At 38.6% G+C, this 27,847-nt stretch overlaps 1 protein-coding gene across 2 annotated transcripts in view; it reads left to right on the top strand.

Annotated features, from left to right (window-relative positions):
* Window positions 1-27,847, top strand: part of LOC132819525 (serine/threonine-protein kinase PAK 5-like) — an 81,858-nt gene that overhangs the window by 30,816 nt on the left and 23,195 nt on the right. Inside the window, exon 2 of one of the 2 annotated variants that reach the window (XM_060831082.1) lies at window positions 7,293-8,099. In XM_060831082.1, coding sequence (XP_060687065.1) covers window positions 7,293-8,099 — 807 coding nt within the window. Of the gene's footprint in view, window positions 1-7,290; window positions 8,100-27,847 lie in introns of both variants that reach the window. The other variant, XM_060831081.1, reaches the window with a different exon arrangement.

Raw genomic sequence — 27,847 nt, 5'->3', positions numbered from 1 at the left:
GAGAGCTGGAAACAATTGTGTGCTAATTTAGAATTACCATTGTGTAACTGTCTGCATTGAGTGGTTGAACTTGTGCAAGCCAATAAGTGAAAGACATTATTACTTATACATGCTACTATTCATCATGTTAATTTGGTTTGTCTGTGCCTTGCTTTGCTGCCTCGAGGAAACAAGGCTTCCTGGAACCAAAAATTATTTTTCCATTGCTTATCATCAAAGAACAGACTGCACCAAAACCTTCATGAAAAATGGCTGCTGTCACTGAAATCGAGAAATAACTCCAAAGCCAGTTCCAAAAGCAATAAAATGGAAGGGCAAGCACTTGAAAACATTTGACTTTAATTCGTATATATGGGATGACATTGTGAAACATTTATATTTAAAACTGATAATATTTGCAGATTAGAATCATCCCTTTGCCCTTAAATTTCATGTCAGTTTAACGTGCTTTATGCTGATACTTCTTTTTTGAGGTAAAGCATGTATCTGTATAATCAACTGGAGATATCAATATTGGTCACTCTATTGAGGTTAAAGGTTACTTATATAAAGTTGAGGCTGTACTCAAGTGGCTAGTTGTAAAGACTCCAAGCATAAATGCATAAATGCTGGATTAACAAACTGGTGAGCTGTCTTTTATTTCTGTTGCATAAATGATTTCCAGATAAAGCTATATCTAAGTGATTTATCAATATTTGCCAATAAAATTATTGCGTGCTTTTGAACGTAGGATAAAAAAAAGACAGGTTACATTTCTTGAGGCTAAAGAGAAATCTTAAATGTAAAATATGAAATTGTTTACACTGCAAAAATAGTATTCAAAAAGAAGTGATGCATTAGAAAATAATATTTTGTCTAAAGATGAAGGCTGTCTGGTGAGAATACATTCAGTTGTTCATCAGTCAACATAATCTGCCAAGTCTTTTTTATTTGATAAATTAGCATTTAATTTTAAATTGTAGTTAGTCCAGAGAATTCAGCAATTCTGTAGATTGCCGTTTTGTTTTCATCTTCTCTAATACAAAGCTGAGAATAAATTTCCTAAATTTAATGCTGCTGAGATATTGGGCATACATTAGATTTATTGCTTCAACACCATGGTTATGTCGATATAACCTGTTAAGTGAATTTGAAATATGTAACATGAAAAATTGCTTTTTTAAAACCTTATTCACTCCCATTCCCTATTGCTATCGTATTATCAGGTTTTCTTCTGTACTTATTTAGTAGTTTTTCCCCATTGGAAGGAAGCAGAATTCCTGCTGTCATTTCTATCAACTAGCCTGGTACATTTATTTCTTCACTTAATCTTGTTTAACATGTTGCACCTGCATAATTAAGAAATTGCACTGCTGCCTCACAGCGCCAGAGACCTGGGTTCAATTCCCGACTCAGGCGACTGTCTGTGTGGAGTTTGCACGTTCTCCCCGTGTCTGCGTGGGTTTCCTCCGGGTGCTCCGGTTTCCTCCCACAGTCCAAAGATGTGCGGGTCAGGTGAATTGGCCGTGCTAAATTGCCCGTAGTGTTAGGTAAGGGGTAAATGTAGGGGTATGGGTGGGTTGCGCTTCGGCGGGTCGGTGTGGACTTGTTGGGCCGAAGGGCCTGTTTCCACACTGTAAGTAATCTAATCTAATCTAAACTGTGTTTTGGATTTTTCACTGACTGTGTGAAGATTTGACACCCTGTTCAAGCTGTTTCAAGTATCCAGAATGTTGATTATCTGTAACTGAAAAGAGGGGTCTGCTGAAACAGATTCTTTTGTTCGCAGTGATATGGGTTTTGAGAAAAATTGAAACAAACAAGTATACACTGACAAAAAACGTAAAAGGATTGACAGAAAAAAAAATACTCTGAAGATACTAGAAGGAACAGAGGAATAGGGTTTTCTTTTCAAATCATTTTATTCAGAGATATTATTACATACCTCTAGAGCAGATGAGATTTGAACTGAGGCACCTTGATTCAGGGATAGGGACACTACCACTGCACCACAAGAGTCTCTTCCAGAGGAATGAGATGTTGGTCATTCTGTTCGCCTGCCCACAAATGGAATGAGACCTAGATTGTAACCACATTCTCACGTTTTGACAATGGATCCTTTTTATCTCCTTTGCAAAAATGTATTGATTTTTATGTTTTAACTTGTGGATTGAGCTAGCACGTATCGCCTAAACTACCAACAGTTCATTTTGGGTACAAATGTTTTCATGGAGGCTGTTTTTCTTAAGTGCACAAGAACTTTTAGAAAGAAACTGTTTTCTTGGCATTATCTGAACTTGGGCATTAAAAGACAAGAGGACAGTATTCTAATTCACTGCACTACAGTTCAGCTTTCAGTTTGTAAGTTAGCAATGGAAAACAGAAGAAGCTGAAACTGCTTTGGCAAGCAACATTGGATGTTGCAATTAAATTGTATCTGAAATCAATAACAGCACATGGAGAGAATAATACAAACCCATTAAAATTAATTAAATTGTGATTGAAACTCATTATGTAAAACTGAATAGATATTTTCCATTGTGATGTTTGCGCTCGGCTTAGTTTCAAATGATGGCGAAATTTTTTTTTAAATTGGGGTAACGTCGCTACTGTTTTCATGATTTGAAGACACCAGTGTTGGACTGTGGTGTAAAAATTAAAAATCACACAACAACAGGTTATAGTCCAACATGTTAATTTGGAGGCACTAGCTTTCGGAGCGCTGCTCCTTCATCAGGTGATTGTGCTGATCTCAACCACCTGATGAAGAAGCAGCACTCCGAAAGCTAGTGCTTCCAAATAAACCTGTTGGACTATAACCTGGTGTTGTGATTTTTAACTACTGTTTTCATATCCCTAGATCAATACCATGCACAGCAGCATTGTTTTCGGCATTATTTGCATGACAGCCAAGTGTTTTCTAACTTTGTTCTCATCCTTCCAGTAACCCTCAGCTGCAACTCAGAAAGGCTTTGCTCATTTCTCGTAGTTTTCTTATTTCCCAGCTTCATTCTTAGCCTGTCTAATGCATTAAAGAAGAGCCATCCCTCTGAGGTGTACCTTTGTCTGCTTGACCTTTCCAGTGGATAAGAAATCTGCTACTCTTTGAACAGGAGCTGGGGTCCTCTCCCTGAGGTGTGGCTTGAGCTTAGACTTAAAATTGTAATTAAGACAGATTATCTGATCATTTTCTCACTGTTGTTTGTAGGATCTGTTACAAACCTGACACACAAAGAAGGAAAATAATGGAACTGTGCCATAAATTGCAGCATATAAATGGATAATCTCACTCCATTGTTTTCAATCATGAAATGCGATGCTTGTTAATAATTAGCCTCAATTTTTCTCCACACATGCATGATTTATTTGCTGCTATTTTATCACTGGATGAAAAGGATCGAACTGGTGATGCAGGCTGCATTGAACAGATGTGTGGTGGTTAAGACATGACCATTTATTCTGTCGGAAGCAGATAACATCTCAAAATGACAACCAGCCATACAATACCAGCAATACATTGACAGTCTTATACTCTGCGAATAAGTTGAGATTCATTTTTGGAGGAATTTTTTTAAGTTTGGAAAGGTCAACTTCTGCACTGACATCAGTAGTATTCTTATTTTTACATTCTAGCTAATCTCCCATAGTGTTGCACAGGAGTGGTCTTGCTTCTGACCATGATCATCATTTTTAGTGTGACTTCTTGTGCAGGTTTGAATGGTGCTCTTTGGGAATTGAAAGTCCACACCAATACTGTTTAAAAGCAGTACCTCCTGTACAATTTGTCAACAATAGTTTAGAATTCCTGGGAGCGATTTTAAAAAAAATTCATTCTCACTTGATTGTCATGGGGTCTCGGTATTATTTTCCACGTTGAAAACTAAACCCCTCTCGTGCTTTCTTGTGATGCTTGTTTTGTGCCTGTGCCCCAGAATAGGCGACTTTCAAATCACTTTAGTTTTATGTTTTTCTTGATATTGTCAATTTTATCCATATGGCTGCATATTTCACTGGATCACAAATCAGCATGATTTGGGAATTAAATTGGATAGCCTGATTGGTTGAAATTGCAACTTTTTATTCAATTCCTTTTTGCTGGAATCTTGTCAGATGATCATGTAATACAATTGGTATTTTAGCTAATGAGAAAGGATTAGTTTCTTTTAAAGCTGCAGGCTGGTTTTATGCATATCTTAAACATATGAGTCTGGGTGGGATATTCTCCGTAGGGTCATTGTAGACTTTTTGGGCCAAATGGCCTGTTTCCATATTCTATGCATATAGTGTGCAATATGTATCTACAAAACCTCTGAATGAAAAAAAATTTTTGGGTCATTCATAAAGAATCTTCTCTGTTGAAGTGGAGTGCTTTCCCCAATAGAACCATATTTTATATCTGATTTTAGGTGATAAATTTAACTCTATAATCATACAAATTTGACATGTGACATTCTTCAAATGTGCTATCTTAAACCAATGCTACGCAGAATGACTGTATCCATTATCTTTATTGATGTAGTTTAACTATAATCCTACCTTATACAATGTTAACAACATTTCAAAGGAAATGAATTGGAACAGACCAACCACAGCATACTGATTCTATCATCAACTTGCAATGGTAAATTGCCAGTTGAGGATTGTTTGTTGAAGTCAACCATGTTTGGAGGAGGCAGTGGTATTATGGTATTGTCATTGGACTAGTAACTCAGAGGCGAAAGTGAGGACTGCAGATGCTGGAGTCAGAGTCTAGATTAGACTGAATCTGGAAAAGCATCGCAGGTCAGGTAGCATCCGAGGAGCAGGAAAATAGACGTTTTGTGCAGGAGCCCTTCATCAAGAATCAGGCTGGGAGTCTCTGGGATGGAGAGATAAATCGGAGGGAGGTGGGGCTGGGGAGACAGTAGCGAAGAGTGCAATATAGGTGGATGGAGTGAGGGATAAAGGTGATAGGTTGGAGAGGAGGGTGGAGTGGATAGGTGGGAAGGAAGATTATCAGAGCGCTTTAGGGAACATCTCCAGGACACCCACACCAATCAACCCCATCGCCCTGTGGCCAAACATTTCAACTTCCTTCCCACTCTGCCGAGGACATGCAGATCCTGGCCACTCACTCACCACCCGACGCCTGGAGGAAGAACGCCTTATCTTCCGCCTTGGAACACTTCAAACCCAGGGCATCAATGTGGACTTCACTAGTTTCCTCATTTCTCCTCCCCCCACCTTACTCCAGTTCCAACCTTGCTGCTCAGCACCATCCTCATGACCTGTCCAACCTGCCAACCTTCCTTCCCACATATCCAGTCCACCCTTCTTTCCGACCTATCATCTTTATACCCACCTCCATCCATCTAGTAACGCAAGAGGTCCAGGCCAATGTTTTGGGGACTAGAGCTTGAATTCCACCATGCTAGATGGTGAAATTTAAATTTGTCAAAATCATGAATTACAGGCTGGTTTAACGATCAACATATAACTGCAGTCCATTTGGTTCACTAATGGCCATTAGGGAAGGAATTCTGTCATTCTCACATGGTCTTGCCCACGTGATTCCAGAAGGACAGCAATGTGGCTGATTTTTAATTTCTGTCTGAAATAGCTTAGCAAGCCACTCAGTTCAAAGTTAATTTAAGATAGCAGCAAATGCAACCTTGCCAGCAATGCCCATATTCTGTGAAAGAATAGAGAAGTGAAAACTCTTGTTAGGTCAGATCATCTTGACAGGAGAAAGTGAGGACTGCAGATGCTGGAGATTAGAACTGAAAATGTGTTGCTGGAAAAGCGTAGCAGGTCAGGCAGCATCCAAGAGCAGGAGAATCGACATTTCGGGCATGAGCCCTTCTTCAGGAATGAAGAGAGTGTGCCAAGCAGGCTAAGATAAAAGGTAGGGAGGAGGGAGTTGGGGGAGGGGTGTTGGAAATATCACATTTCCAACTCTCCTCCCCCAAGTCCCTCCTCCCTACCTTTTACCTTAGCCTGCTTGGCGCACACTCCTCATTCCTGAAGAAGGGCTCATGCCCGAAACGTCGATTCTCCTGCTCCTTGGATGCTGCCTGACCTGCAGATCATCTCGACAGCCTTTCTCCCAACATGGGTCTTTGTATCTTTTGAAGACAAGATACAAAAGGCTATTACTACAGCATTCTAATCACAAAATTTTATGCAGTAACATGAATTTGAAAACCCTGGACAAAGTGCAAGGATCAAGTAAATGTGCAATAGAAGTCTTAAATGAAAGTGCATTCCATTGTTTTACATGGCTGTTTTAGAAACTGATTAATGTGTGCTCTGCGTCTACATTTGAAGAATGGCTAATGGTCACTTAATTCTTGTTGACAAATTGAGCCAAAAATAAGTTTGCGTATATTTCTATGTCTAGTGAATATAGCACTTTGTAAAAATTTTCTTAAATGCAAATGGTAATGTGACATCGTATTGACAAAAATTAGTGCTGCCCTCCTATTGAAATTTGACATTTTAAGCTGTGAGTGGTTGGTTGGTTTCAGTATAATCTGGCGAGGGGTTTGGTATTCTTCCCATGTAATTCTAATTTGGTCATTTTCTACTGTAATAAAGAATGATCTAAAAATTGAAATTAAGAAGGATAAATAACTGAAGAGATTTCTTTCTTAACATTTAAAAAATTACCTAGCAAATATTATTCAGTATCTGAATTACCTTCAAGATTATTTTGAATGTTTCACCCATATGATCCTACAGAAAATTTTTGACAGATGGGATATTAGATAGGAACAGAAAATGCTAGAAATACACTGCAGGAGCTGATGTCTGATGTGTTATTTATTTCCAGAAATTTTGTTTTTTTTTACTTCACATTTTCAGCATTTGCGGTTTTTAATTCTAGACCAGATTTCACAGACCAAAGGGAGAAAAGAACAATGTCAGTTTGGAGAGAGGTCCATCACTATACTACTTAAAAAAAATTACATCCAATGAGTTCCTGACCTTCCATGTTTGCCCTTTACTCAAACCCCATCCAGGTTGATCAGAATCGAGTCTCATTTACCACTGTATTGGCAGTTCTTAGTGAAATATTTGAGACCAAATGGGAAGGAGTAGGTGGATAAAACAGCCAGATCATGCAACACAGATGGATCAGCACAACTAACAGCAGGTGCCACATTTTAAAATAATATGGGGAGAGCAATTTTAATTATTTACAAACCTTTTCTCTTAGAGAAGCATAAAGATTGTTCTAAACAACAGAATACATTAAAGCACTGACTCTCATATTTTGATATCAAACACGATTTATCCTCTGTCAATAATAACTGGTTTATTTTTTGTTACAGACTATAGTCAGAGGAAACAGAGCATGGAAAGACACCTCTTTAAATGGCCTATTGGAGGAGTTCAATGATATTTCTGTGACTCGCTCAAACTCTCTACGTAGGGAGAGTCCTCCTGCTCCACCACAGCAAAGTTCCAACCATAGCCTGTGCAGTCCAGAAGAAAATGGCTACGGCCATTATTATCTCAGACAGTCACATGATATTGAACCTTCAAAAGATTTTACAACAGGGAAATGCAAAGAACAGAGCAATCATGCAGAAGAATGGGACAGACATCACAGATATATCAAAGCTGCTCAACAAAACGGCCAGGATTCTAACAGAGTTCGGTCTGTAGAATCATATTACTTAGAAGACAATGTATACAAGGCAGATCTTGGTAGATTGCCACCAGACTATTATGCATATTTGGTGTCAAAAATTAGGTCAACAGACCACATTGTGGCAAACAGGGACTCCCCAAGAGCTCAAAGCTCCCCACCAATTCACAGGAGACACCTACAAAGTACACCTTCTAGAACTGCTCAAAGAGAAATTCCCAGGGAAAAATTGGAATACAAAGAGAAAGACTGGGATCCAGAACACCAAAGGGAAGATTTGGACAAACGACCAAAGTCATCTTATGTCACACAGACAAGTCCTCAACCAACTATGAGACAGAGATCAAAATCAGGATCTGGACTGCAGGAACCAAGTGTGCCATATGCTGCCAGTGCATTTAAGTCAACACATCCCACTGGACATGCATATAGTTCATACACATATCCCAGGCTGTCGGAGTCGACGGCTGTATCATGCATTCCGAAGGTAAATGTCACTTTCATATTCAAACCTTCAACACTTGTATTCACTTCTGCATTCCATCACTGTTTGGCACTGTGTGGTTTGATTTATTTGGATCGTCATTCTCCCTAGTTGCAATTTAACACACTCTCACTACTTTTATTAGTTAATGCAAATACAATCGATCTCTTTGAATTTTAGAACTAATGCTTTCTTCTAAAGGCATGTGGTCTTAATGGCTTCACCTATTCTACAAGGAAATCACAGTCATGAAGTTAAGACACATGGTTAAGTAAGGAATGTAATCTATATTGCAAATAAAAGTAAGTGAAGAAATAAATTATCCTATCAAACCTATGAACAACTGTCCCTCTGACTAGTTGTTCTGAGAATGCTTCAGTTTTGCCATGGAGATCAATTTTTTTCATTTTTAGCATGTTGAATGTTTCGCTGATCGTTTGAGTTTTTGCAAATCTCAGAATCATCATTGACTTCTATTATAATTTTGCACATTCATCAATCAATGCTGCTGTAATCTGCTTACCAGGAAATGCATGAAAGGCTCAGGCCAACAGAGCTACAATGTTTCCCATGTCCTTCAGAACTGCATTCCTTAATAGCATCAGATTAAGAACTAACAGCAGGGAATTATAAGTCTTATGCTGCCAATCCAAAGCTTTACATGTCAGACTGTTTGTAATGTGGTTGAGCATTGGTTTTCATTAAAGTGTTTTAACTGGTGTTTCCATAAGATTTTCTTTTCGGGAATAAAAATCACTCAGTTGTTGCCAGCTGAGATCCATTTCGTACTGCAGCTAAGAGAATGGGTATGCAATTTATAATTCAGCCTCCAGTTATACAGGAAATAGTATTATCCAGCATGCAGCAGTAACAGGTGGTGCTGGTAAATCAAAAATGGCATTTAACACCAAGTTCCCTGTTGGTAAGCAATAACTGAGCATGGTATGTTGGCACAATCAATGCTACTGTTCTAGTTATTTCTGATCATGGTTACTATTGAAGCTGTTGGTTTTTAATTGAAGATCAAGTGTCAGTTTCATGGGTAGTTACTCAAAAATGACAATAAAAGTATTGGGCTTTTTTTTAAAAAAGTGCAGAAATTCTGGTTACTAGAGAATTCCAGTTGGTAGGGCCCAGGACAGAGAGTATATTTGGCCCCAGTAATCAGAGCCCATTGTGTTTGGGGTGGAAGCAGAGTCACTCTGTTTTGTCAGGGACCACCAGGGCTTATAATGATGTCCCTGCCCTGGCCAATTGATATCGTGCCAAATAATACACATTTTACTGCACTGCTGTGTTGTTGGTACCTCATCATGATAACACATTTTGGTAACATAAGCAGCTTAGCTTTGTTGCTCATTTCTCCCTTCCTACTTCATTGTATTTACGTAACGCCTTTGGAGTTAAAATGACCCAAAATGACTGGAGCATTATGAAACCAATGTTGACACACAACCATGTGGAAAAATGTGAGTTTATGGACCTTGTGAAAATATGGGAGGTAAATATTATTTAAACAAGAAAAGCTGCAGCAGAGGCACACAGGGATCCTCCTACATAACTCAGAAAAAGCTAGCATTCACATTCAGTGGATTGTAGGGAAGGCAAAGGGATTGTTAGCCTTTCTAAGAAAGGGAATGGAGTATAAAAACAGGGAGATGTTGTGAAAACTATTCGGGACACCAATCAGGCCACACCCAGACTTTTGTGAACAATTTTGGTTCCTTTATCGAAGGAAAGATATTGGAAGCAGGCTAGAGAAGTTTCAGTGCTTCAGATAAGGACAGATTTCTTCTGAGGAGAGGTTGAGTAGGTTGTGACTGTACACAGTGGAGTTTAGAAGAATGAGAGGGTGACATTACCAAAACAAAGAAGATTCTCAGAGGGCTTGACAAAGTGGATGTGGAAAGGTTGTGTCCCTTTGTAGGAGGACAACAGGGTATAACCTCCGAGTAGATGGTCACCCAATTAAGACATGTGAGGAGAAATCTTTTCCGTGAAGGTAGTCAATCAGTGGAATTCTTCACTGCATTAGTGCTGTAGACAATGGATCATTAAACGTATTCAATGTTGAGGTGGGTCTTTAGTCAGGCAAAGAATCAAGGGTTATGGGCATAAGGCAAGAAAATGGAATTGGGGACTATCAGATCATCTGTGATCTCATTGAATGGTGAAGCAGACTGAATGAGCTGAATGGCTTATTTCTGCTTCCACATCTTACGGTCCCTTGGGATGTCAAGAAAGGTGACTAAAAGATTGATCATGGAGTCACAGAATCCTTACAGTATGGAAACAGGCCATTTGGCCGAAAAAGTCCACACTAACCCTCCAAAGAGTATCCCATGCAGACCCATTCCCCTACCCTATTACTGTACGTTTCTCCTTCTTTATGGTCATTTAAGCGGGCATTGGATAGGCATTTGGAAGTTATTGGGCTAGTATAGGTTAGGTAGGATTCGGTCGGCGCAACATCGAGGGCCGAAGGGCCTGTACTGCGCTGTATCCTTCTATGTTCTATGTTCTATGTTTCCCATCACTAATGCACCTAACCTACACATCCCTGAACAATGAGCAATTTAGCATGGCCAAATCTCCTAACCTGCGTATCTTTGGACTGTGGGAGGATACCGGAACACCTGGAGGAAACCCACACAGACATGGGGAGAATGTGTAAATTCCACGGAGACAGTCACTCAAGGTTGGAATCGAACTTGGGTCCCTGGCACTGTAAAGCAACAGTGTTAACCACTGAGCCACCATGCCACCAGTGGATTTTAAAGCACATCTTAAAGGAGAGAGGGAGAGACAGATTTATAGAGAAAATTCCAAAGATCATGGCCTGGGAAGGTAAAGGCATGGATGCCAATGTTGGTACAAAGTAAATCAGGATTGGGCAAGAGACTGAAGCTGGTGGAGTGCAGAGATCTTTGGAGGATTGTGGAGCTGCCAAGGAGGGATTTTCCAATGAGAACCAGAATGATTGTAATGTTGCTTTTAAAGTCAAAGGTATTGCCAGGTCCAGGGATCACGTTGGGCAATCAGAGTACCAAGTGTTGGGTGAATGGAACTTGGTGCACGTTATATTGTGCGCAGTAATATTTTAGATGAACTCATGTTTACACAGCATTCAAGGTGTAAAGTCTGCTTGTCAGTCATCAGAGTACCTGAGCCTAGAGGTGACAAAATCATGGATAAGGATTTCAGCATTTTTGCTGAGATGAACTAGAAAGGAACAGCATTATAGAGATAGATGTAAGAGGTTTTGGTACAAAAGAGGATATTAGATCAAAAATTCAGATCACAACTAAAAAGAATGAGGTTTTGAAAGTGCAATTAAGGCCTCTTTTTTTTTGAGGTTTGAATTTTGAAGGATTTCAATTGATTTATTTCAAGTTCTATGGTGACACTTGGATTATATTTAAAAAGATTCAGTGAAAGTACATTTGAATTTTTTTTGAAAAAGACACCCTGGGAAATCACATTTAGTTAATTGCTTGCTCACTTTTTAGAAATTATTTGCCTGCATTTTATCTGTACAGTGTTTTGCTAGGAGATTTGTTTGGTTTTTCATTTGGGAGAAAAAAGCCTATTAAGGAAAGAATGTCCTTATCTCCCTCCGCTTTCTGAACCCTCCTTATGATTCCAGTGTAAAACCTGATTCACTCTTCAAGAGGATGATGAAAGATTTCTTGATACTCTGTTTCTTGACCAATTTGTATCTGCCAAGATCCCAGAGATATTTGCACTTGTCTAGTGACCTGTGTGCAGAATGCCTGATTGGCAGCCACCTGGACATCCACATCTAACCTTATTTTCTTTCACAAAGTAACCATTATTGGTGAAAAGAATTTTTTTCTCCAGAGTTTGTGCAGAGAGAAAGTTGTGTTTTCCTTTTCAGTAAATCTGATGTATGTCTGTGTGAGATTATTTAGACGGCTAAACATTTACGTTATAAACTGTGTTAACCCGTTTTGCATCTTTGTGGAACAAGTTTGTTTTACAATAAATCAATAATGATGTGTTTATTAAAGAAAGCTGGTCAATGGATCATTTTATTCTAAATTTAATATAGAGGAAGCATATTATTGGCCACATTGGAACTGAGGAAAATGTTAACATTGTGGCTTGTGACATGATGATACTAGAGAGGGAGAGTGCCCTCCTCCTATCTCAATTGTAACAAAAGGTCTAGTTCTCCTGAAACGGCGACGAGGGTGAGGGATGAAATTAATAATAGCAAAAATAGAAAATGCTGGAGAAACTCAGATTTGGCAGCATCCGTGAAAAAAAACAGAGTGACTATTTTGAAACTGGTATGATTCTTCAGAATGGAAAGATTAGTACTGAAGAAGTCATGTTGGACTTGAAACATAAATTCTTTCTCTTTCTTTGTGTATACTACCAAACCTGCTGAGTTTCTCCAGCATTTTCAGGTTTTATTTCCGATTTCCAGCAGTGTTTCACTTTTATCAGAGGAGTAAAATTGGTGGTTAACACAGGAAGTTCATAGCAGGAAATTTCCTCAAGCACAATATGTTTGACAAACAGTAACATAAATTCGAGGCAGTGGAGGCATCAAATTAGATATTGGGGAAAGGTTTAGGAACTCTATAATGCTTCAATATTGTGACGATATTAAAATTTGCTCTCAAATGTCCACCTGTGAACCATACAAATAAACACACTCAGAAAGCCTTGAAGTCCCCATTATCTACTAATAATGAATAATTCAGTAACCTTTTTCTATCTAATTTATTATAACTCAGTGCTATAATAAAAGTAACTATGATAATCTACAGCTGAAATAAAATGTTACACTTTGCCTGTTCATGGAGCGGTATATTTTTCTACCATAAAAGCAGAACACTGCTGGAAATCTGAAGTAATTTAGAAAATGATGGAAAATTCAGCAGGCAGCATCTATATGGAGAGACAGACAGAGTTAACATTTCATGAGTGTGACTTTAACCAGGAACAGTTAAGATATAATTTTTGAAGAAGGGCTGGATGGGATACGGACAATGGAATGTCTGTGATAAAGGTGGAAGTTGGTGCTCCAGGACCAAGGGAATCAGAAATGGGGTAAAAAAGATATTGCGAGAGGGAGTGTGCTGCTGACTGAGATAGGAAAAAAACTCACAAAAAGAAAAGGAAACAAAATGGAACAAAGTTATGGTCATAAATTGTTGACATGCTCATTTTTGATTCCTTTGCTTGTTTTGTGTTTTTTTTTCCTTCTTCAGGCAGCAGCACATCCACTGTAGGAACATCCTTTGTTTCTTACCTCAGGTTCTAACCAAAGTACTTTTCCCCAATATTTCATATCTTATTCTTTACTAGAATATTAGTTATGTCATCAAGTATATTGTTTGGAGAAATGCAATTAGAATCCTAGTGGTATACTGGCTTGACATAGTCACAAGACATCTACCTCTGTTGTAAGTGCATTTGTGTACACCCTAAGAGAACCATTAAATATGCTTCACTTTAAACACTAGTGAAAAGTTACCATAGTCTCAGAGTACCACAGGCTACTCTCTCATTAAAGGGTGATGACTGGTGGTGGAATTAACTGGAAGGTCACCACTCCTAAGGCGAATGGTGAGGTTGAGAATGCGGTGACCTCAGCTGGTTCATGAGTTGCATTGGTGTTGTTAGCATCGCTTTGTATCGCAAACCAGTCATCCAGCAAACTGAACTTACCAACTCCCATGGTGTCAGAGTTGCAGTTGAAAATAAATGGATTTCCGGAGTTGAAGAGAGCCAACTGCTGTAAGAAACAGGAAGGAATAAATAAGAAAAAATGTTTGCAACTCAGGTGAGTCAAAATAGGTTGTACATTTTTCATTCCTTGCTGCTGTGGAAATGAAAGGAGATATGAGACAGTGGCAAAACTGCAAAATAACAACAGAATTCATTTTAAAATAAACATGAGCATCTAAGAGTTGCAATCCTGCTTTCCATATTGGAGAAAAGAGTGCCAGAAGCTGTATTTTGACCTCGCTCAGGAGCAGAAAAGCCAGTAAGAGATTTTACAAGCTTAGAAGATACAATTTAAAACCCATTGTAATGTTATTTATCTGCATTATCTGTTCAACATCTGTGTTCAAGGGGAGAGGGAGACTATTAACCAATATATAAGCATGCTGCAGCTAGCTGAATGCTTAAAGTTTGGGCGAATGAAAGATCTCATCAGAGACAGATTTGTCTTAAGCACAAGGAATCCTGCTGTGAGAGCACATCTGCTGAAAGAGGAGAAAACTGCCCCTAAAGTTATCAACATGTACAGAAGCTCTAAGCTTGTCAATCACCAGCTGGAGCATATTAATGAGAGAACATACTAATTGCAGGAAGCTGAAACACTTTACACATAAGTGTATAGCCAGAAAGACATGAAACAAGCCTTTAGAGGTGCTGGAGATGTCAGTCAACAAATTCTGACAAATCACTTTACAACGTAAAACACTTTGGATCTAAAGTTGATACATGGTTTGTGACTGTTGCAATGATGACTGCAGAAGTTATTGACTGTGAACTGATCGGAGAAAATTTTTACAGATATATATATTTTTACAGATCTTGAATGCATTCCTGATGAATGTAATGCAGTGAATGAGAGCTTGAGACCAATGCAGCATTTACCAAGTAGAATACCAGTTGACCTCAAGTCCAGCCAGAAAGATAGCATAGAGAGCTGGAAAAAGTGACAACTTTATCAGTCTGGATTAGCTGCGTGGTAACAGTGGAACAAGCCTGGAAAATGAGAATATACATAGATCTAAAGGATCTCCATAAAGCTTAATATCTCAACATCTCAAATGCCAGCAATTGGAGGAATATTTCCACAATTTGCCAAGATTTAGATGTTTACTTATATCAATCTGAATAATAGTTATTGGCAAATTACACAAAGCAAAGGTTTTATAACTGTTTTCTAATTGCCATTAGGAAGAAGCAAATGGCTGCAAATTCACTTAGCTATTTCCACTGCTCTGGAAAGGTAGCAACACAACACAAGATAGTTGATCTCCCAGGACTGGAAGCTATTTGTGGCTCATCTACTATTCTATGGATGTGGAAACACAATGGAAGAGCCCAACCACAGATCATGATCAGAATCTAGAGGGACTGCAGAGAGGCAGCCAGTTGAGCCTGAAGTTGAGCGATAGAAAGATACAATCATATGGCTTCAAATATATTCAATTGTATCATACACAACAGCAAAAAGACATTGTCCAGCACCTGACAAGGTAAGAACTGTAGCTGAGATGCAGCAACCAATAGGTCTAAAAGCAGTACAATGATTTGTTGGATTGTGAACTGAGACAAAGTTCTTGCCTAAGTTGTCATCAAATTATGAACCTCATCACAAGGTTACTGCCAAGGATGTGCAGTGGTTCTGTGGCACAGAACAAGTGAATAAAAAAAACTGATGATAATGCGCTGATGTCAATGATGAAGTCACCTTGCAATGTGATGCCAGCAACCTATATGCAGCAAGAACAAGATGCTGCATTGGTGTCCTGGACTTTAATGCAAATTGAATGACACGACACTCAGTGTGTCTGGCTTTTGTCTTTGCTTGTAAGGGTTTTAAACAATAACCTGTTTAGGAGAGACAAAGTAACAGTGGAATCTGACTACAAGCTACTTCAAAGCATCTTCCTCATGCTGCTTCTATCTGCTGCAAAGAATATTACTTTAATTACAAAACACCGTTTGAACATGACACACAAGCAGGGGTACAGATGAATGTTGCTGACATTCTGTTGAGAGTGATACTGAAGAAACTTGTAGGTGCTAAAATAGGACGTGCAATGTTCTAGAAGTCATCGACTCCACGGATATGTTGAACCTGAAAGACGCAATTAATGCAAATGGTGCAATAATATGCAACCTTACAAGTGCTGCAGGTGGTAGTGATAAAAGAATGGAGAAAGAGAGGACTGCAGATGCTGGAGATCAGAGCTGAAAATGTGTTGCTGGAAAAGCGCAGCAGGTCAGACATATTTTCAAAACCATGGACATCTAGATATAAATAGAGAAGCTGTTTTCTCTCAGATCAGAAAGAGGTTATTTCACCACCTGCACAGAGTACATAATGACTATCAGTCCCAGAAGTTCACCATTCCCCAGGAAAAAAAAGCAACAAATGGATCAGCACCAATCAATCATAGCAACAGCACTCATCACAGAAATGACCTCCTGGAGAAGCATCACCACCCTGGGAATTAACATTACCTTGGGAACGAACAAATACCAGAGAAATAGCCCACGACAATGGTTACGGATGCCATTAAGAGCCCTCCACAATTTAATGCTTATGTGCACAATACCTGTGTAGGAACTGACCAAATGGAACTGATTAGAGTGAACACTGTTACTGAATGATCACTTTCTTTTTGAAAAAGTACAGATCTTGCAAAGATATTTTATGACTCAAATTTTATGCAAAACACTTATTTTTAAACTTGCCTATGTGTTGTATTTCTTTGAAATTAAAAAATTTTGCTGTTATCACAAGAGGAAAAGATGCAGTTGACACTTCTCTACTGTGAAAAGGAGACTTAATGGGATATTTCCATGTGGAAAATATTGGAAGCTGTCACTAGCCAATTTAGTTCTACACTCAAATCTTTTTTTCTGAATTTCTAAAATTATGTATGGATTGCCACCACATACATGACAATGACTTCTCACTAAAACATAGAATGTTAGGGTAGTTACATGATTTGGAAATAATAGCAGGTATGTTTTCTATTGGTAGAGGCTGTGAACAAAACATCACTAGCAAATGTAAAATAGAGAGACATATTGTATTTTACTTATGTTCTGAGTTGCATGGCTGATAGTGGCATCAGTGGAATTAAGGAACAATTAGGTCTAGTAATATTGTAATTAATCTAAAACTTGTGATATATATTCAAATCTGATCAGTCTTTTCCCAAGGACAGTGCACCTTTGCTTCAAAGATTTTTGAATATTCTTCTGAAAAGTTTAAATTCTCCCCTCCTATCCGGAAGGCGCCTCAGTGGGGTAATACATGTGAACATACAAATTAAGATCAGGCCTAGGTCACTTGAACACTCAAGCCTACTCCATCATTTAATTAGATCACAGTCCCAGCAGAACTTTTCTTTTCATGCCTCCCATTATTTAACAAAATCTGCCTCTGTCTTCAAAGTGTTCAAAGTCTTTGTTCTCACCACCTTTTCAGGAAGACTGTTCCTAAGACTCATGAGCCTTTGTAAAGGAAAAGAAATTCTTCTTTTCTCTGTTTTAAATAATGTTCGACTCTTTAGTTTTAAACAGTGTCCCCTATTTCTTTATTCTCATTTTTATGGATCTGTAGATTCCAGACTCCTTACTTTGCTCTATTTAAATAGGCATTCATCATATGAGTTGAATGGTGAGTGAAATGGTGCCATATTGATATTTGATTCACTCTTCATCTTATGTACTCTTATTGTCAAGCACAGTGACTGGATAGCATATAGGTAACAGGAACCCTACATTGCTTTATTCTCCCCTTATCCATTTCTTAACCTCCTACACCCACTTCTCAATTTGAGTAGGAGATACGCCACAGCCAATTATATTCAGCACCCTGGCCCAGCCATGAGCTGCAGGAAATGCTTGAGGTGTTAAGTGCTGTACTCTTATTCCTATCATCTAATTCAGAATACACAAGAAATCCAAGTTGCTGCCCTTCCGGCCTTTGTAATTTAGCTGCAAAGTTTCAAAACAATTGGTAAGTGTCTGGAAAAAGAATATATAAAGTGGATTGACCAATTGCTTTGAATTTGGACACCTCTTTCAGATCTTGAAACCACGAGAATACATTTTGAAAATCAAACAAGTAAACAAGATTTGCTCACAAAAGCAAACTAATCACTCAGCCAGTTTTATGTTTCCTTTCTTTTCTCAAACTTAGTGTAATTTTTCAGTACAGGAAACTTTCAACTCCAGTGACAGCAAAATGAAGATAATTTTGAGATTAGACTGTACTCTAAGTAATTTTTAAACTGACGTGGTCAAGTTAAATTGTGCATGAGATAATTTATCTATTACAGTCATTATTTTCCTAAACTTGTGCATTTTCCTTTTTATACTTGCTAATTTTACTCTATGAAGTGTTTTGTCAAGGAGAGGATGTAGTGACAGGTGCTGAAACAGGATTTTAGTTAATTTGCAACACATCAGTGCATAAACACTTATCTGTGTAGGGAAAATAAAAGTATTCCTAATTGACTAATGATTACTTTCAAACATTTTGTAAAAATGCATGTACTTTGTGCAAATTAAAATGTTGACTCAGAATGAAATTATATAACTATGCATTGAGGATATATGGTGTACATTTTTAATTGTAGCATTAATGCTGGACTTCAAAATGTTACATTCTTCAGTGCTCTAACAATTTCACATTTAGCTGCTGGAGAAATTCTGCTCCATAAGATCATTTTTTAATGCCTTTTAGAGTTTTCAGACAATGTTTAAAATGTCTTTATCTACAGAATGTGATAACTGGTTAGGTACTTAATTTTGAAAGGGACTGAATTGTGTTTCACTGCTCTAGTGGAAAATAGTTTCCTTTTATGGAGCATGGTTTCAAACCTGGCTTGGATTTGCAGTTAGGATGGATAATAAATTCTGGCCCAGCAGTGACACTTGCATTATGTATACAAACAAAAATTAGCACTGCTGCCTCACAGCACCAGAGACCTGGGTTCAATTCCCACCTCAGGTGACTGTGTGGAGTTTGCACATTCTCCCCGTGTCTGCGTGGGTTTCCTCCGGGTGCTCCGGTTTCCTCCCACAATCCATAAATGTGCAGGTTAGGTGAAGTGGCCATGCTAAATTGCCCGTAGTGTTAGGGGAATGGGTCTAGGTGGGCTGTGCTTCGGCAGATCAGTGTGGACTTGTTGGGCCAAAGGGCCTGTTTCCACACTGTAAGTAATTTAATCTAAATGCAGGTAGTTAGAAATCTGAGCAGTTGAATGTTTATTGCTCTGGAAATTTTATTCATGCACCTTTTTCCCCAGAAAACGCCCTGCATAATCTCTATTAAACAAAACTGGAGATATGACCATATCATAGATACATGCCCAATAGAAAGTCACTGGATACTGTTCTTGAATGCGTGTCCAAAGAGTAAATACAATGAGGTGACATCAGTTCAAATAGTTCTTGTCTTCGTGAATCTGTTGTTAGATATAATCAAAACTTTAAGAATCTATTTTTAAAGGGAGGCACATCTGTGGAGAAGATGTCATAATAAAGCTGTGTTTATGTGTAATCAATGAAGCATTAGTTAGTAAAAAGTGAAATCAAGCTTAAACTGAGACTGTTCAATTAAATATTTGTATACTGCCATAGTTGCTTATATCTACTTTTCATCACACAACATGGGAACTACAAAGAAGAAAAGAAACAGCTATTTTAGAGGAAGTTTTTGTCTTTAATTTAATATTAAAATACCAAAAATACTGATATACAAAACTATATCCAAAACCAATAAATAAATAACAAGTATGCTCAAACTGCTTAAAAAAAGACTTATGTATTGTAGGTTCTGAATTCAGAAATATTTACTTACATATATTGTCAAATTTTTATCCACCATTCTTGCTCTTATTTTTGTGAAACTTGGAACTATTATGGATTTCATTTGCAAATTACTGCCTTCAATGTAAGTTCATTTTTTTTAAAGCATCAAATTTCCAAAACCTGGAATGAAGTTTTCAATTAAGTCACTCGATCATTTTCACAGATGGGCAGTCTGTAAGCCATATATTTAATAAGTATCTTAATAGCTCAGCAAGTGTCATGTAGAAAAAGACTGCAAAATTGTTTTGGTTGTTGATTATTTGTTTGTGATCATGACAAATGTACAAAATAGTCATCCTAGTAGCTACTGTCCATTAAGTTAACATTTTAAGATGTATTGATATTAAAACAGTGTCGTACAATGATGAAAGTTATTAGTGTGTAACTGAACATTGGGGACACTAACAAATAATAGTGCTGACTAACAAAATAGATTATCAAGGCAGCACAGTGGCTCAGTGGTTAGCACTGCTGCCTCATAGCACCAGGGTCCCTTGGGCGACTGTCTGTGTGGAGTTTGCACATTCTCCCTGTGTCTGTGTGGGTTTCCTCCATGTACTCTGGTTTCCTCCCACAGTCCAAAGATGTGCAGGTCAGGGTGGATTGGCCATGCTAAATGTGCCCATAGTGTTAGGTGCATTAGTCAGAGGGAAATGGGTCTGGGTGGGTTACTCTTCGTAGGGTCGGTGTGGACTGTTGGGCAGAAGGGCCTGTTTCCACACTGCAGGGAATCTAATCTTAAAAAAAAAGTTAATATGGAGATGACATAATAAATGTAAAGTCACCTGTATTGCTTTATTTAAAAAAACACGAGCAATATACATTTGAACACAGGTTTTGATCTTTAATCTTCAGGGTTGAAATAACAGTAAAGCTCAGTGAAAGTTACTTAGTCACTTTACCCATTAAATTTCAATCATGGTGTTTCTACTTTTGCAGCATAGGCTATGGTAATACATGGGGAGTTTTAGCCATATGGGCTGATCCTAGAGGATGGTAAGCATGGTATTTCATGCCACTGCCCAGTGTTCCAATTTGTTGGAATTATCTCTTCTCGGGCCATTTTTGTTCCAGAGGTGGAATGGGTGTTGGCAGCACTACCTGCCCAGAAAGCAAATGTGCATAGAAGTGGCTTCTCGCAGGGAGTTACTACTCCAGGCTTGCTCTAATCTTCCAACACTTTCTTAGTCCCTGGTCAGGAAATGGCAGAATTAAAGATGCCTTCTGGGCTCCACATAACTTCCTTGGATATTGCCAACCCTAATCTCAATGTCTGTCAGCATTGATACCTATTGGTAATCACCCTCTATCACCAATCTTACTTAGGACTACTTCCATTATATCTTCAACTGTAAATGGTGAGAATTTAAATGATTTTGATTATGATCATGCTTAATCATTATTGAATATTCAAATATAGTTTTGGAATGTCTGCCACAATGTTAAACAAACTTAAATGATTTAAGCTAGAGGAAAAAGCAAGAACCTCTTTTTAAAAAAAAAGAGAGCCTGAAGACCAACAAGGTTAAATCAGGAAATAGCAGCCTAGGATTGATGACTTGAGGAGCTGTAAACTTTAATAGCAATGCACAATAAACTGTTATGCCCTGTCGTATTGAGACAAAAATAGTGGCCCACAAGTTGATGAAATAAGGCTTCATCTCATAGCTTCTGCCTGAAGTTAGAAGCCTTACATTTTTAGGCATTTATGATTTTTTCCCTAACAAATTGCTGAAAGTTTAGTTTGTGATGGTGCAATCAGATGGAAACTTGGATCTGAGTGAACAGGTCAAGCAACTGCGTATTTCATTAGTCAAATTGAAAGATTGAAATTAACAGTGTAAGGACTATGAAGGACGGGGGTGAATTTCAATGGAAGAATTCCATGTCATATCAGGTGCAGAAAATGGAAATAAAATAGAAGAAAGGAGAGGAGAAAAAAATTTACAATGTAATGTTTGTAACGCTTCAAAACAGTAAAGACGGAAAAAATGAACCTCTTATAATAGTTAATATTCAGTCCGAGAGAGATTGATTGGCAGTAACTAAGAGTTGTCACATCATTAAAAGGGTGATCAGATTAAAACCTACAAGATTTAATTTTTTTTTGTAGTGAGTCCTCTCCACAATATATATTTGTAGGCAGCAGGATACCTTTAATTTAGTTGCAGGACAGTATTAATATAATTTTGCTTATACTGTCTCAGCAGACAACTGAAGGAGGAAATACTGTGGTGAGTGAAAACAATGGATATAAGAGAGAAATATGAAAATGATGGATGGAATGTAAAGCCCTTAACTTTGCTGGTTCAATGATAGCATATTTAATCAGGAGGTCAGAATGACAGTTGGAGACTACTTTCTTTCAGCCTCCACCCACCATTACTACCTTCCTGTCAAGGTGCCAGTTGATGCCTTGAGTAATTAAGCATAAAGTAATTAATGCCTCCTCAGTTCTTTCTGCTGCTGCTGGTATTAATCCAGCACCAGGAAGGGTACTCACTGGGAAGGGAGCATGATAAACCAACCTGTACAGGGTTACCTGTGGGCTTATGTGGAACTCCCTCATTCAAAGGCTGTTGGTGCCTGATTGAGGGACCAGGCATTGGGAAGTGAGGGTCTGCTGCAGTCCAGCATTCTTCCCATGCGGTCGACACTCACGTTTGGCTTGGACTCCAGTAACAAAACAAGGCCTCAGGAGGATGTCATAACAGCAGCAGTAATCACTGCCTCCCTAACTGGCTGGCAGTTCTTGGTAGGCAGCATCTCCAGCCATGGAGTCCTTGGTTCTGGAGAATCCTGATGGTGTCCAGTTAAGTCTCTGAGTGGCACACAATGCAACAGGACTTCCTTAAAAGTGGTGACACAGAACTCATGTCAGTACTCCAGCCAGCAGGCACAGGGCCCGTCATCTCCATTGTCAAATGAAGATTGTTCAATGTCACATTGGGTTTTACCCTTTTGATATAGGACAACCTTTCAACAGTACCTAGAGATCTTAAAAAAAAGCTCCAAGAGTACTGGAAACCATGTTGATAGTATATAATTCCTCCAATGAATATTGATCAATTTTTTTTATTTTAGGACAGATCTTGCATTTATATAGTGTAGAATCTTTCACGTCCTCAGAATATCCCAATTAGTTATTCCTGCAGTACAGCCAGACGTCAATTTCAGCAAAGCAAAGCCACACAAACAGCAAAGGAGTAAATGATCAAATCGATTTGTTTTCATGTTCGCTCCGGTTTAGATGTTAGCCACAATGTAGGAAGATGTTTCTATTCATCTTGAAATTGCAATAGAATTTTTTATGTGCTGTTGAACGAGCAGATAGTGCCTTAGCTTAAGCACTATATCAATACTGCAGTGAAGTGTCATGTTCACATACATGATGTTCTCAAGTCTTTAACTCCTCGCCTTTTGACTTGGAGTCTGAGTGTTAAGACTATAAGACATAGGAGCAAACATTAGGCCATTCAGCCCATCAAATCTGCTCTGCTGTTACATCATGGCTGATAACTTTCTCAACTGTAACCTTTGATCCCCAAGACCCTATCTATCTCAGTCTGAAATATACTCAATGACTGACCTCCACAGTCTTCTGTGGCAATGACTTCCATACCACTCTCTGGCTGAAGAAGTTTCTCCTTATCCCTGTTCTAAAAGGTCTTCCCCAAAGATCATCCCATCCAGACATCCACACTCCCAATACCCTACCCCTGTAACCATGCATTTCTCAGGAATGGTCCACCTAACCTGCACGTCTTTGGACTGTGGAAGGAAACTAGAAACCCACGCAGACACCGGGCGAATGTACAAACTCCACACAGTTGTCAGAGGCTAGAATTGAACTTGGGTCCCTGATCCTGTGAGGCAACAGTGCTAACCACTGAGCCACCGTGCATCAGTCAAAAGTTCCTCTCCAAGCCACACGCCATCTGACTTGGCATTATTATATTTATTTTCTTTGTTCATTCTTGGGAAGAGGGCTTTGCTGGCTAGGTAGCATTTATTGCCCATCCTTAATTGCCCAGAGGGCATTACTGCGGATCTGGAGTCACACATAGGCCAGACCAGGTAAGGATGGCACTTTCCTTCCCAAAGGACATTAGTGAACCAGATGGGTTTTTCTGACAATCAATTATGGATTCATGGTCATCATTAGATTCTTTATTCCAGATTTTAAAAATCGCTGTTCCTTCATTGTTGCTGGGTTAAAATGCTGGAACTCCCTTCCTTATGACACTGCGACTATCCCTATACCCTAAGAGTTTAGAAATTCAAAAAGGCAACTCACCAGCATGTTCTCTAAGGAAGCTTTGGATTGCAATAAGTGCTAACCCAACAAACAACACCAATCACATAAACAAATCAAAAAAGCCCCATTTTGGATGTCTCCAGCTCTTTCTCTGATTAATTACTTAGATAACATTTGTGTGATTAATTAGAAAATCTAGTTTGTTACATCTGTAGAAATCACCTTCAAGTCAAAAACAGTTTTATTCTGTTGAGGACTGTTGCCTTCTCCACCTCAACAAAATCACAATCATTTTGCATTTGAGAAAGACCTTTGTGTGCTCTTCAGCCTTCTACAATTTACAGAAACAGGTTTGTGTCCTTAAGAAAGCCACCTTTCAGGGAAGCGTAACCAGTCTAGATGGATCCATGTGTTATTAATTTGCTGTCAACTTGAGGCTGATGCTGCCAGGAAAGCAGCAGAAGGAATGAGGTGCAACACTCAATGTCAGCATCAATCATTGACTTGAAGTGATCTCTCAACAGTCTAGTTGGAATTACTTTGTTTTTCCCCCAGGGATGTTCTTACGCACTGCTGGAGCAGGTGGGACTTGAACACACTATCACTGTGCCACAAGAGCCCTAGCAGTACGTAGATTAATGTCAGCTGTCACTCGAACTACATATCACTATTGTTCTTCTCATCAACACTAGGCCAGATTTTTCTGCTTGGTAGGTGTCTCTAAAGAATCACCCAAGTGAAGCATGTAGAGGGAAATAGATGGAATATTGCCCACACCAAAGAGGCTTCAGGATTTTTGCATCCATTTAGATTATACTTGGGTGGCTTCATGACAATATTTTGTGGGTTTTTTTATGTTGGATATTGCTTTTTTTTATTTTGTGTATAACGGAGGTCTGATCTTGCTATATTCAGCAAACTCTGGTGCCAGATACACAGTGATAGCTATCTGCTCATAACTGAAGGAGGGTTCTCTCAACAGTTCTCTTCTCCTTCCTGACCCCTACCCCCCACCCAACCCCAGATGCGCACACACCTTTTCCTCAGGTCATACAAAATCTTGTTACTGTTGTGACATCCAATAAAAGTAAATTGCTGAGCTGACAGAATATAGGTTTTTCTATTGAATGTTAACTTACTGGGATGAGCCCATTGATCTTTTCACAACCAGATGGTTGGTTCTAGTATAAAGTGGGGACACTACTCCTTTAATGGGAGAAGACTGGGGACAAAGATATCTCTCCAAGTCATTACACTCCACAGCATCGTGTTGTTCAATTTTCTATAGCTTTATGTGATAGATACCACGTCAGGACATATGCAGCCTGTATTTACAAGCCATGAAAAGTTTTCCTCAGGGAGTGAATCAGTCTCAGGAATATACGACACTATTTTTTAGATTACTTGCAGTGTGGAAGTAACACTGGACACCGAGCCATCAAAGCGCAACCCACCCAGACCCATTTCCTACATTTTCCCCTTCACCTAACACTACAGGCAATTTAACATGGCCAATTCACCTAACCTGCACATTTTTGGATTGTGGGAGGATACCAGAGCACCCGGAGGAAATCCACGCAGACACAGGAAGAATGTGCAAACTCCACACAGAGTCGCCTGAGGCGGGAATTGAACCCGGGTCTCTGGCGCTGTGAGGCAGCAGTGCCACTGTGCCGCCCCCTATTAATAGAAAATGAACAGTAATATGATGAAGTAGAGTCAGAAAGTATGACATACATTTCCCTTATACTGGTTTGAAGTGCTGTACTATATTATAGCAATTGACCAAACCATCACAGCTTTTGTTGTAGTGTAATAGCAATATTTGAAGTTCTCTCGTAATAGCTATAAAATGTTCCTTATTTTTTCACAGTTGCTTTCTGCCTGTAAATGTGATAGCTGCCTTATACTTTATGCATCTATATGTTTATGTATGTATGTTGTATACCTATGTCTGCATAAAATGATTTAATGTTCTTAAAATGGAGATTTATAATTGGGAGGATTCAATTAATTTAATCTACACTATTTCACTATAAATAATACACCTGATTATGATCAGTATCTAACAGTACTTACTAACGATAGTAACAAACTTCGTTTACAGAATGGAAAGATATGAATATTGTCCATTTCCACATCTTATTTTGTTTTTGTCAATTCATGAATTTTGCAAATGTGAATTTGTTTAAAGTTTAGTTTTGGAAGCTTTTATATTGCAGTTGGAAGGGGATGGAAGCACCATTCTGCTGTATGTCCATAGTTAATGGTGTTAAGAGAAACAAATTGAATAAATGTTAAATGCTAATTCTAAATCATATCAGCTACAAGTTTTGAATTTGTTCCACTTCATCCATTCATTTTAACTGCTTCACACCTCATCGCATTATAGAGACAAGACAAAGGAAAAGCAGCTAGGTTCCAGCACTAGTGTTCTGGGGAAAGCTGAAAGAACTGAGTGCGTAAAACTAGCACAGGTAATTTAACCCTCCAGTTTTCGAGGTTTACCAAGAAAAATTACCCTTCATTCATTTAGCACAACTTCCCATCAGTATTGCAAGGGCTCTGAATTCTGAATGTGCGAAGCTACACAACTCAAACCAAAATCACATCTTATGTATAATGAGCCATGATGATTGCATCTAAATTATTTTTGTGACTTAAGTAATTCTAATCCAATAATGGAAAATGGCAAAGTTAATTTATCCAAGAACTGTGGGTATTTATGTTAGTTCTCCATTCTATTTTGTCCCTGACCCTAAGCAGCGTACAATCTATTCCAAGAAGGGAAAAGAGTTCAAAGACTACACCTATGCTGTGATGAAAACAGCTGCCAGTATGTGTAGACCAGCAACCTGCTAATTGCTTCTACTCCTTCCTTTCCTGACTGGCCTTCAGTTGTTACCTTATAATGGCAATGCAACTTAGCTTGTAATAACAGGATGCCCAAGCTTTTGGTCTCAAGCCCATTGTCATGTTGAATGGACATTTAAAGGCCATACATCATGTTTTGAGTTCTGGTTCCTGTCAACTAGTGTATGTCTTAAACAGTAGATCTATTCCTTCATCGATTCTATAGTTGTTGCTAAAAATGACCCATTCCAAATTTCCAAAGCCGTTAAGTTCAAACAGGACAAATCAACAAATATAAATTATAAGCGCCTAGATTAATGTTATAGAACAAATTGCAAAGTTTGGGTCTGTAGTTTGAATCGCAGTGATGCAGAGATTTAGGGGCCTGAGAATGAGATGCACAAGTCTTTGTTGCCCAGTTTGCTGTGCCTCTTCTCAGCACTACATCAGTGATTTTCTTAATTGCTAGTTTTTTAACACGGAATTAGTCTGCACACCATCTTATGGAAGAATACTGTTACTTAGCAATTTAAATAGCAAGTTTCTGTTCAGAAGGGGAATCATTCAAAGAGGCATGGTTTTTAAAATATGCAAAATTCTATCAAATGTTCCATTTTGAGATAGCTAATGATTTTGTTTTCTTTCAAATGCTGATCTTTTATCAATGATCATTCTGTTTCCAGTTAGGTCCCAAATATAATGTAACCTGAGGGTATTGGACACTCCGTCTTCTCCATCTTAACAGCAGATAGCGGTGACAAATTGATGCCACAGTATTTCTCTCCGGCAGTCTTAGCATAAAGCGGCCAAATGATGTTCCACTGCAGAATTCAATTTCACAGTTCAGTTGGGTCCTTGATTACTCTGCCAAATTCAGATTAATGTGCATTTAACTAAAATGGATCAGGGGACTCTTGGCAGACAGCCAGTAGTGGTGCTGGCAATTGATAGCAGAGTTGTGTTTTATGTCCTGTCCATCCCCAAGCACTGTTGGTGAAAGTGATTGATTAAATTAATCAGGGGTTGTAAT

This window comes from Hemiscyllium ocellatum, chromosome 10 (assembly GCF_020745735.1).
Source record: "Hemiscyllium ocellatum isolate sHemOce1 chromosome 10, sHemOce1.pat.X.cur, whole genome shotgun sequence".
NCBI lineage: Eukaryota > Metazoa > Chordata > Chondrichthyes > Orectolobiformes > Hemiscylliidae > Hemiscyllium > Hemiscyllium ocellatum.
The sequence above is the reverse complement of the archived record's forward strand: the minus strand, read 5'-3'. Positions and strand labels throughout refer to the sequence as shown.